This window comes from Trachypithecus francoisi, unplaced genomic scaffold (genome assembly GCF_009764315.1).
Source record: "Trachypithecus francoisi isolate TF-2019V2 unplaced genomic scaffold, Tfra_2.0 Lachesis_group8, whole genome shotgun sequence".
Taxonomy (NCBI): domain Eukaryota; kingdom Metazoa; phylum Chordata; class Mammalia; order Primates; family Cercopithecidae; genus Trachypithecus; species Trachypithecus francoisi.
In genome coordinates this window covers 73669814-73682775 of record NW_022681473.1, presented here as the reverse complement: position 1 = coordinate 73682775, position 12962 = coordinate 73669814, and the positions used below count along the sequence as shown (strand labels likewise).

General features: G+C 35.9%; 1 protein-coding gene across 8 annotated transcripts in view; it reads left to right on the top strand.

The window, feature by feature from the left end:
• Positions 1-12962, top strand: part of DLG2 (discs large MAGUK scaffold protein 2) — a 1315102-nt gene that overhangs the window by 873129 nt on the left and 429011 nt on the right. For all 8 annotated transcript variants that reach the window (XM_033207409.1, XM_033207408.1, XM_033207419.1 and 5 more), the window contains one exon: positions 7905-7973. In XM_033207409.1, coding sequence (XP_033063300.1) covers positions 7905-7973 — 69 coding nt within the window. The remainder of the gene's footprint in view (positions 1-7904; positions 7974-12962) is intronic.

Here is a 12962-nt window from a genome sequence, read left to right as displayed (position 1 = left end):
AGTTTTGATGGTGTTCTTTCCAATGTCTAAATTGTTCTTTAATTGATTTAAAATATTTGGCATACCAAATTGACTTGTAAGGCCAGAAACCTCGGACCCATTTTTTTTTTCTGAAGTTCTATTTCATTTTTCCTACATAAATCACATGTTAATCCATCATTCATACTTTCCATGGTGGATTTCTTTAAATTTAGTTGAGAATCAAAAGTGAACTAAGTAAAAAATTCTTTATTTTATAATTATTTTTTGATCTTATCTCTCTCAGACCTAATTTGACAGCAATATTTTTAACTATTAATAAGTACTTTTTTTTAGATTTTCAAGATCAGCAAACTTACTCTTGATAGAGATAAGGCTTTTTACATACACATATTTCATTTTTGCCACATTTAATTATGTAATTATAAAAACAAATGCAATAAGAATAAACAGATTTAAGAACAGTTACAATTGATTCTTTGTTAGTATGCAAATCACCTGAAAGGAATGGAAATTTATGGGACATAAGCATTCTGCTTGCTGTGGACATTGGTCTGCCTGTCACTGAGAGAGTGGAGAAGATTGGTTAGTCTATTAAAAGGATGCTGATAAAGAGAACTCAACAGTGTAACTTGTGGACTAGCTATTAAACTGGAGAAAGATCTGTGCTGATTTGCACAATGCACAGTCTTTATGCCTTATTATAATCAATGACTTAAATAAAAATGTGAATTTTGATGATATAAAGCTAGATGAAAGTGAAATTTTATAATGGCTAACACATCTTAAATGTCCAATAAACACTTATTGAATTAAATTGATGACTAAATGTTAGCTTAACAAACTTAAAAACTAGATCAAAATCAAAACCATTAAATTTGACATGTGATAAATATATTGGTTCCCAAAATCTGATGTGTAAGTACATGATAGGTTTGATTTTAAATCATTTGAGATCACAAATATATGAGACGTTCAGTGGACTCTAAACTTAGCATAAAATTCAGCAAATTGTAAAAGTCCACATTATCTTGGGCTGCTATGACAGAAGTACGGGATCCAGATGGAGGAAAGTCAGCATCTCATGGCACTCTTCCCTGATCTGAACACATCTGGAACTATGAGTTCATTTCTATGTTCTGCAGTTTAAATATTAGATTGGTGCAAAAGTAATCGCAGTTTTTATCATTTTGTAAAACAGCAAAAACCACTATTACTTTTGCACCAACTTAATAGATATCAGAAGAAAAATGTGAGAGCATACAAGGAAAGATAACTAAGAACCTTGAAACTAGCTCATGAAGAAAGAGTCAAAAGTGTTAGGAATGTTTATTTGTAAGGGTTGAAGATGCAAGGAGTGTCTCAGTCATCCAGTGGCTACTGTGGACAGATGGGTATCACACCAAGAGAAGGAAGAATTTTTTAATAATTGTGGATGCCCACTGTAGATCATATTACACACATGTGTAACCAGCTCATCAAGCTAATCTTGTACAAAATCAAACTCAATTATATTTTTCTAGCCACTTATGCACTTCCCTTGATACACATGCACTTCTGTTAATAGAGTCATGATCCTTTCAGTCAGTGATAGAACTCTCCATTCATTCTTCCTCACCTCCCCCAATCCTAACACCAGAGTCTGTCTGTTTTTGAAGGCTTGCTTAAAAGTCACAGAAGAGACCACAACTCTTCCTAAACCCTGGGAAGAACAGGGCCTTTTCTATGTAGGATAATTTAACTTTGGGGAGGGGAAATGCCTACCCAGCCAGATCACTGGAATCAAAGCGTCTTCTCCTTAGCTCCTTATTAATTCCTGGATATTCTACCTCTAAATGTGTTAAATACATTCCCTTTTCTTAATTTTTACTGCGTTATTCAGGTTATGTGTGTATTAATTTTCTTCACCCTGATGGTTTACTGTTAGTCTCCCTGACTATAGATTTCCTCTACTTTCTTTCGTTATTCAGAATATTTTCAGGTTTGGTTTTCTGAATCACAGTTATCACCATCTTGACCCTCTTATTCCCCCCACTTAATAACCTTGGAGAGCTCACCATTACCAACAGATGTAAGACCAGACCTTGGCAAGGTATTCATTGCCCCTCATTGCCCGTCCCCAGCCAGCTTCCTGACCTTACCCCTGGCCACTCTGCTCTGGCCAAGCCAAGACACTCAAGTTTCCAGAGCACACGACATATTTTTGACCCTTCATGATCTTCATCATGCTCTTCTAGATTCTCAAAATGTCTTGTTTTCCTTTGTCATACTTTAAAATACGTATATATTCTTCCAAACATAGCTTAGATAGTTTGCCAATTAAATATGCCTGAGGATTTATTGAAAAATGCTATCCATGTTATTTGGACATGGGCTAAATGATTTATTTGCTTTCACCATTCTCTTTATTATCAGATATTTATTGAGTACTACAATATTGAGGAATGAATCATCCCAAGCACCTAACACAATCCCTGGTGTATAATAAGTTTCCAATTAACATTAATTGGGTATAACTGCAACATATAAATAATTATACAAGACACTTCATGTTAAGTGTCAGTGAAACAACAGGAGGACTATCCAGTTTCATGTGGGAAGATGATGATGTTTTGATTATGTTAAATTTGAGGTATTGATTGGATATCCAAGACATACTCGTCTTTTTAAGAATAGTGACAATTTAATGCATGCACTACATTAAGAGAGAAGGAAAGTAGACAGAAAAAGACAAGAAAGAAATATTAAGGTAGATTAAATAAATGATTGATACAAATATGTAAGAGAGAGATGAAGAGTTGAATATGACATGGATAAATGCAAGTTCATTAGAAATGAAAAAATAGACAATATTGAATATCCATAAGGAGATACGTTAATGACTAACGTGACTTTACAAGTCACATTAAGTAACTTTATGTTATCAATTAATAAAGTACACAAAAAATCTTTTGTGCTGTCCATTAAAATAGCATAGTTTTAATATTACAACATGTTGGAAAAACCATTCATCCTGCCTCTCATTGCCTCAGAGAAAGAGAAAATGTAAAAGCCATTTGTTACCACCAGCTAGGACCTTTGTGTTCCATGTATAATGGAACTATTTCAATTCAGATGCTCAAAAATTTCTTAATTAAGCACAGCAATAGGAATGCATCTTTCAGCACCATTCAAATTTCATTTCTTAGGCAACAGTTTGGAGTCTCTTACTTGGAAAACTCAGAGAGTTCTTGGAAAGGAAACTCTATTGTGCTCTTGCTCAATTTTATTTAATGACAGCATGATTTGGACAGGCAATAGGGCTGATACCTCTCTTTGGCTCTTAAGAAGGTTTAGTAATATTTATCTCTACAGTTGCCTGATTTAGTACCTCAGCCAAGCTACCTAACTAGGAAATTGGTGCCACAGGTTTTCTACCAGATGACAGGGGACTTCTTCTCCAGCATTCATGTTGTAGCATGATGCTGAATCTCCCTCATGCTCTTTCTACCCACTCACTATTCATTGTCACTTAAATCTTGATAAATGTTCAGGACTTACTAATGAGGTGGTGTGGATGTGACAGAGAAGTTCCTTTATTAAGTGATCTTCATAAAAATGATCTTCAAAAGCCACTGACATGGAAGTTGAGCATACATAGTAAAAGTAATGGGTGGTATTTTATACCAAAGAAAAAAAGAACTTGTCAGTGTTACCCAGTGGGAGTTCAGTATTTTCTAACAGAGTGTTTCAGGTGCTCTATATAGACCAGTCACAGAGCTTTGATTTCAACTTTTTATAAGACAATATGGTTTGTCTCAGAGGAGCAAGCACTTTGGAGCTGGCAAATCTGGGTTCTACTTGTGCCATCTACTAGCTGGGAGATCTGGGCCTTAATTTAATTTCTCTTGAAAATGGGGATGAAACCCAATTCTTGATGCTCTTGCAAAATTTCAAAGTGAGAAGTCATGGGGGCCTTACAGATAGATGGAATTCAATCCATGGTATTCATCATTCAAAAAGACATTGATGGAGGGTCTTTTGTGTGTCAACCCCGGGTTGAGAATGTATAGATGAAGAAACCCAATACCTTGCTCTGAAAGCACACATGACTTTATAGGAGAAATAGGCATGTGAATAAATCTAAGTGATTCATAGCTCTGGGTGCTGTTATGGATATGTAGGAAAATGAGATGGTAGCACAGAGCAGCATGTTTTAGCTGTGAGTTCCTCCCTTGGTTCTTTCTACAGCAATTCTCAGAATTCCATCTGACTGGCCTCTCTTCCTGAGGAGGTGAAAGAGACGGGAAGTGGTTACCTGTAATTTCTTAGCGATGGTAACTCTACACCACATTGTTTATGCAGCCAATAATGTGGAAAGTATATAACCTACTTGGTCCAAAGGGGAAAATGTTTGGTGTTCTTTAAAATACCAGTTGTAATCACCATCAGGTAGGTCCAAACATCCACTGCAAGTATCCCTCCTGCAAGTATGGCTTGGACATTACTATTATATTTGGGAATAACAAAAATTCATTGTGTCCACAGATCTTGACTGTATTTATATTAGTTCACTGTATTTGTCTTAGAAGAGAGTAAAAGAATAATTACATTTTAGAAAAGACTCTGTTCCAAATTTACAGGCTAGGAGAAACTGGCTAACCTTGCATGTGCAATATAAAAGGAGTCAAATTCTCTGAGCACCTCATGGTTCCATTTGCATTTACTTTGTCACTAAAACTTTCAAGAGGATGTTATTGGAATACAGTAGAATAGCAAAGTAATTAGTTATAAGGTAATTATAAGTGAAGTGAGATTACTGAATTTTTTTGTTTTAATTTTGTGGGCTGAGCTAATGGTGAGAAAGCTATCAGAAATTACAGTTACTTATTAATCTTGGTTAGTGACCAAAGATCATTGATCTTTGCCTAAGAACTGTTGGTACTTTCTAGACCAGTGGAAAACAAATGGTAAAGGAAAGGATTAGACATTTTGCACAAAAGATATATAATTAGCCAATAAGCATATGGAAAAAAATGGTCATTCTCACTAATAGACAAAGAAATGCTCATTACAAATTTGAAGCATCATTTTTCATCTATTAAATTGTTAGAGTGTTTTAAAAGTTATAATGTCCGTGCTTGCAAGACTGTGGGGAAACTGGTACAGATACACATTTTTAGAAGCAATAAAATGGTACAGAGCTTTTGAAAAGTAATTAATAACATAAATCAAGAAACTAATAAGTGTTTCCATTTTGGGAAATGCATATAAAAGAAATTGTAGAATAAGAAAAAAGTAATTGATACCAACATGTTCATTGCAGCACTGTTTATATTAAAACAATAAACATCACCCAAATATCCAACTATCAAAGATGGCTAAGTAATTATGTCTTCATAGGAAGTAACGTTATGTAACACCAAAATAATGACAGAGACCCTATGAGAAATGCTTCAATTGTAATGTTAGGAAAAGCAGAGGATATGAAGTTACATATGTTTCTGTATATATGTACAACTATGTGAAATACATGTGGACATGTAGAGAGTCAGTAAGATAGAATGGAAAGTACACACACTTGGCAGTAAGATAAGCTTTAGTTTGGACTCTGGCTCCACATTTGTAAGCTGTTGATTTCTGAAAATTATTTTAAGTTCTATGTGTTTTGTTTTCTTGTATATGGGAATACTTATGTCTACCTTATAGGACTCCTATAAGAACTACATTAGATAACTCAGTAAAATGTGAAAGAAGGTAATAGGACTATAGATGAATATTTTTTAATTTCTCATTTTTATTTCCAGTAATTTTATATTATTTTTGTAATAAAAAATGCTTTATTTTATTTTATATGTTGTAAATGTATGATATTTTTATAATAGAAAATATATTTTAATTTGATATTTATCACTAAAGTTATATACAGAAATATACACCTTGTGGCACTGACTGTGTGACTAACTGAAGTGGTCTAAATACAGTAATTATTCTTATTTGGTACTAAACATCTCAAAGTATACCCTCTACTAAATCGTATTGGTTTATTTATTTAATGAATGCTTATATAGCTTTACCATGTGATAGTCATTGTTCTAAATACTGTATTCATTTAATTCTTATAATAACCCTGTGAGTAAAGTGCTGTTACTATCCTAGTCTTATGAGAAGCTGACATACAGAGAGATTTAAGTAATTTATACAAGGTTACATTGGTATATGTGGTTGAGCCAGGCAGTCTGGCTACATAGTCCAAGTCCTGAATGCTATGATGCTTTTCAACTAGTCAATTGAAAACATGATCAATGAATATCTTGGCACTGCGAGGGATACCAGGAAACACAATCTTTAACTTGAAGAAGCACAGTCTTTAACTTGAATATCATTCTCTAGGTTTCAGCTATGGTCTCAAAATTCTGTACCCTTAACCTTAGACAAATATTATCTACTTATCGCAGAAAATCACCTCTTCCCACCTATGGTGACCTACATTCTGAATGAAAGACTCTGCAGCCTATAGCTTGATTCTCTGTGGCAATGTCAGCATTTGCCATGTTTGTACTGAGAAATCCTAGACTCAGGTTTCTTTTATACATATATGTATATATACACTTGTTCATATATTATAGGCATATGTAACTAGTATTTCAACCAAAATATTTAACCTAATACTATAAACTAAAATTACACATTCAATAGAGTTGGCTGTTGAATTATTATTATTGTGCCTATCTCAGATGAAAGATTATCTTGCCGTCTCTTTCTAAAGAATATTCTAGGCCGGGCACGGTGGCTCACGCCTGTTATCCCAGCACTTTGGGAGGCCGAGGAGGGTAGATCACAAGGTCAGGAGTTCAAGATCAGCCTGGCCAACATAGTGGAACCCCATCTCTACCAAAACTGCAAAAATTAGCCGGGCTTGGTGACATGCACCTGTGGTTCTGGTGACTCGGGAGGCTGAGGCAGAAGAATCGCTTGAACCAGGGAGGTGGAGGTTGCAGTAAGCTGAGATCGTGTCACTACACTCCAGCCTGGGTGACAGGGCGAGACTCCGTCTCAAAAAAAAAAAAAAAGAATATTCTAAGATTACGAGATGAATTCTTAAAAATGTGAAAACTTGTTATAAGAATTTAAAATGACTCTAAAATCAAACAGTCTCAATGCCATTTCAAGCATAGGAAGTTACCATGTGATTCTGAACAACTTTCTCATCCTCTCTGTATCTCAATTTCTTTATCTGTTGAATGGGACATACCTCCTAAATTTATGAGAAATAAAAGACATAAAAGTTTAAAAACAGGAAAGTGTTTAAGACCTCAATAAATGATAGATATTATCATTTTATTTCTATTGTTTATCTACAAAATTAGTCTTTTCTTGTTACAGGTAATCAAAATCTAGAACTACATTAAATTTGAAGATTGATATGCAGCTGGAAGTCTCATTTTTCAAGTTTTGTGTTCACCAAATAGCTCAATTGTTACTAATTTTACAACTAAGTGTTGCAAATTTGAACTAATAAATACATCTATACTAATTAAATACAACTTCTCTGATTTACAGATTAGGTTCTGTGTAAAACTTTGTTGGAAAAAATTATTCTGCAGCTTAAAAAAATACATTGCATCATAAATAAATGTATGTTTTATGCTCTATATTATCTCATTCCAAAGGCAAAAAATTACCTTTTTCAAATATGTTTGTTCATTTTAATGTTTACCTATCATTAAAAGCTTACTTTTGAGTAATACATATTAAAATCAAATTATAAAAAAATTAACTCTTATCTGGTAGAGTACTATATTTTGGTGGAGGGTTCTACTTATCAACAAATATTTAATCTCTACTGTATTTCTTTCAAGATTGGTTCTTGACAATAGGACTGATTAAAATGTTCAAAAACATTTCAAATAAATGATGTGCATTTCTTCTGTCTTTTCTTGCAGTCATTCCCAACATAGCACCACAACTCGTCAGCCTTCAGTGACTCTCCAACGGGCCATCTCCCTGGAAGGGTAAGATAATAATAAAGAACCTCTTAAACTGTGCAACCTTGGAATATAAAGTTTTCCTTTCTCTCCCTGTCTCTGTTTCTCTTTCTCTTTCCCTCCCTCGCTCCCTCCCTCCCTTTTTTCCTTCCTTCCTCCCTTCTATCCTTCCTTCTCCCCTTCCTTCCTTCCTTTCCTTCCTTCCTTTCCTTCCTTTTTTCCTTCCTTCCTTCTTTCCTTCCTTCCTTTTTTCCTTCCTTCCTTCCTTTTCCTTTCTTTCTTTCCTTCTTTCTCTCTTTTCTTTCTTTCTTTTGTCCTCTCTCTTTCTTTCTTTCCTTCCCTCCCTCCTCACTCTTTTCTCTCTCTCTCTCTCACACACTCTCTCTCTTTTTTCTTTTAATCAGCAAATATCTAGGAAACTCACATTATGTGCCAAGCACTGTGCAAGGTACTAGGTTCAATAAGTCAAATAAGATTTCTTCTTTCCCTCCAGAGGGCTTCATTGTCTAGTACAAATGATAGAAATACAAACACATATTTGTGATACAGTGTAAGCATTACACTCTATAGGAGATATGCGTAAGGGATTAATGGAGAATCCAGGAGGGATACCTAACTGTAAATGGGCATCAAAAGAGAACTGGGGAGCAGGTCAGGTTGGTTCCTAAAAAGATGTAACTCTTGAGCTGAGGACTGAAGCGTACATGGATATTTGCCCAACAGTACAAATTCATAAATATTCCTCCAAGGGAAGAAAAAAAAAACATTTACTGAGTGCTAATTAGGTGCCAGGCTCTATTTATTTATCTACCAATCACCTGTTGTATTAGTCCATTTTCACACTGCTGATAAAGACATACCCAAGCCTGAGCAACTTACAAAAGAAAGAGGTTTAATGGAGTTGCATTTCCATGTGGGCTAGGGAGGCCTCACAATCATGGTGGATGGCAGAAGGCACTTCTTACATGGCAGCAAGAAAGAGAATGAGAGCCGAGCAAAACAGGTTTCCCCTAATAAAACCATCAGATCTCGTGAGACTTATTCACCATCATGAAAACAGTATGGGAGAAACCGCCCCATGACTCAGTTGTCTCCCACCAGGTCCCTCCCACAACACATGGGAATTATAGGAGTACAATTCAAGATGAGATTTACGTGGGGACACAGAGCCAAACCATATCACCTGTCTTACCTGATTTTATTTCTAAAGTAGTCCTAGAAGATAGGTATCTTTTTTTTCTGAATCTTGATTCTCAGAGAGGTTAAGTAACTTTCCCAAGTGTACTTGTACAGAAAGTGGCATAGCCTGGACTTGAAATCAAGCCTGACTCCACTGTGTGGCTCTGTCCCCTATAATGTGGTATGAAAGACTTTATTGAGGTGGAGAGCACAGGTTGTACAATTCATAAACCACATTCAGGCTAAGTTAGACATCGTGTAGAATTTCCTAAGTGTGAAAAAAAAAAAAAATGAAGAACTAGAATAACTGTATCCTTAAAAATCATTAAATAGAATCAATAACCTGCTGTTAGGGATGGTACTGGAGGTCCATGTGCATACTATGTAGCTGAGGTGTTGTTTGCAGTAGAGGTAAGGGTGTGGGGACTAATTTGACCACTGTCTCTACCTTACTTTATTATTCCTTTTGAAGACTTCTCTTGGCAGGGCTCAGGGTGGCTGTCATTTCACATTTTGGCCATCAGCACAAAGTAGACTTCCTCCAGCTGTGATAAATAATGGCATTTTCTTCTAAGGCTATCTCCAAACTTTTGTTTTCTTTCTTTTTATTAGCAAAAGCTTATTAGCAATTTGACCAAAGCATTTTTTTCAATTTCCACTGTTTTCCACTTTAGTTAAAGGAACTCTGTAATTGATATAATCACCATTTCTTCTTCTCTGATGAGGCCAAAAATGTAAACGTGTTACCCTAACTTCAAAATACCAGAGTGATTCCTTTTATAAAAAAATAGCAAACTGTATAAACTTCATAGTGATCTATTGTCCCAACTAGCATATTTGCCTTATATCTAGTGAATAACACAATATATTCTATTCTCTGTAAGAATGGAAGAAAACTTACTCTAGAGTCGAAGAATTTGGTTTGAATCCTCGCCTCTGCCATATGCTGTTGATCAAGGACCTCCACCTCTCTAAGCATGGGTTTCCTCAACAATAAAAGGGAAAATAGTATCAAACTCACCTTTTTTTGGGGGGGGGGGATGGAGTCTCTCTCTGTCACCCAGATTGAAGTGAAGTGGAGTGATCTCGGCTCAGTGCAACCTCCACTTTCCGGGTTCAAGCGATTCTCTGGCCTCAGCCCCCCAAATAGCTGGGACTACAAGCACATACCACCACACCTGGCTACTTTTTGTATTTTTAGTAGAGATGGGGTTTCACCACATTTGCCAGGCTGGTCTCAAACACCTGACCTTGTGATCCGCCCTCCTCGACCTCCCAGTGCTGGGGTTACAGGTGTGAGCCACCATACCTAGCCCAAACTCACCAATTTTAAAAAATAAAAGTGGCAGGTACATATTGGACCCTCAATAAGTACTAGTTAAATATACATTTAGTCTAGGTGTTCTGAAAAGGACAAAATTTATTTTTATAGGCTAGATTAGTTTGAAGACTTACTTTGAACACTTGCTTTTAAATACGTTTATGTGTATTTGTTTCTGTAAAACACTTCTGGATATAAAATAAAATATTTGAGATAGAAATAACTTTGCATTACTGAAATATTTAGAAGGCAAAAGTTCAGTAATCCTCTACAAAGTCCAGAACAGAAAAATGTGTGCTATACATACCCAGCTGGTTGTCAGATGAAGAGATAATGTGGCACATAATCACTGTGACTGAACACATAGTGGGAAAGTTATTTTTCATCTTATATAGGCCAATGGGTCTTTAGCAGGTTTCCCATTAAAGTGTTATACTGCTGAGTGTAGGCAATCAACTGAAATTGCAAATTCCATTATTTCAAAACTCTCCTTCCTAATGCTTTTGTGAAAAGCAACTACATAGGATATTTTTTAAACGAATGTAGTTTAAAAGGCCATATGTTTATATAGTTTTCACCCCAGTTGCTATTTACTTGACATAAAATAAGTGGAGATATTTCAGATTTCCAGTTAATTTGATCCATTGAGACAACAAAACTGTCTAATTGAGTCCTCTACCATAGAGTCACTGCTGCTTTTAAATTGATATCTGAATCATCTATAACTATACCAGACAAAATGAGGAAGAATAATACTCCCATTAGCAGAATAAGTTCTGTGTTTCAGTTTGAAATTGACAGACACGGCCCACACCTTAATCTCCTCTTCCTCCTGAGACCCTAAAGGAAACTAATGTGATAATAATATTTTTTTAAAAAGGACCATCTCATAGTGATCAAGGAAATAGAAGGGAACATCAAAGGCCAAATGGGTTCATTACATTTCTTTGCAACAGAAAGCTGATGGAAGGGTATTGATTGGCGAAAAACAAAGTAATCTCAGCCTTTGATCACCTGTGGAAGCAGAGCTGTACAACTCCAGGGGGCACCTTTTACATTGCATTCTATTAGAATGGCATTTCATGGGGTTATGTTTCCCAGGATGCCACCCACAAGAAGCCCTACCACAGTGCAGTAGCACTATGTGAAGGGGCCTACAGCTCAGCAGAGAGCAGATCTGCCTAGCCAAACCCGGAAAACTCAGAGACGTTAGGGTAGTGACAACAGATGGGATGGAAAGCAGAGTCTGAGAATAGGAATAGGAATGAAGAGTCCTCCCGTTAGTGTGCACACCTCTGCATACAAAAAAGAAAAAAGACGTTTCTTCTCGGAAGAAATTGAATCACTCTTCTGTAGCACTTAGATGAGCTAGTTTAAGAGTTGGCGCCCATAGTCGAGCCCTTCACAGTGTGCTAGTCTGGGGCACAGTTTCGTGTTTTCTCGCTTAACTTCAAACGTTTCTGTTAAAAAGCCTAATCAACCTAAGTGCCTATCAACGAATGACTGGATGAATGAAATGTGGTATATATACACAATGGAATACTATTCAGCCATAAAAATAATGAAATCATGTCATTTTCAGCAACATGCATGGAACTGGAGGCCATTATCTTAAGTGAAACAGTTCAGAAACAGATGAGTGCCACATGTTCTCACTTATAAATGGGAGCTAAATAATATATACACATGGACATAGAGTGTGAAATGATAGACGTTGGAGACTCAATAGAGTGAAATACTGGGAGGAGGTTGGACGATGAGAAATTACTTGGTGGGTAAAATGTACATTATTCTGATGATGGATACACTAAAAGCACAGGCTTCACCATTGTGGAATATGGCCATGTAACAAAATTGCACTGTATCTCTTAAATGTATACAAATTTTTTAAAAGCTGAAATGGTTAAAAGCATTTGCCTCTGGAAAGGAAGGGAGAATTCTCAGGGGAGGTGGCACAAATTGAATTTTGAGGGATGTGTCTGCAGCAAGGTAGAGGTTAAAAAATGGAAAAGAAAATCATGTGCAAAAACCTAGATGGATTTTCTTAACACTGCTAAGACTAAAAAGTATCTTCAGCTAAAACCTAGATGCATTTTCTTAACACTGCTAAGACTAAAAAGTATCTTCAGCTACTCAGAAAGCTTTCTTTCATCTAGGAGAAGGCACTTTATGTTACCTTACAAGATCATTTAGTGGCATACTTAACGGCAGAATTTTCTAGTAAAAATTCTAGTAGCATAGTAGTATTTTCACATTGGCAAAATAGCTGCCCTGGAAGGTGTTGGCCACCCTTTATAAGTAGCACTTAACAGGAAACTAAATGACCATCTTCAGTGAAATTCTTCAAGGCATCCTTTATGGAATAAATAGTTGGTCTAACTAACCGCACCAAAAATCTCTCCCAAATCCAGAAGCATATGAGTGTCAAACAAACAACAACAAAAAAAGTAGTTTTACTTACAAACAGATCTAAGGGAACCCATCCTTTCAAGTTAACTGGTTTGTAATGATGCTGC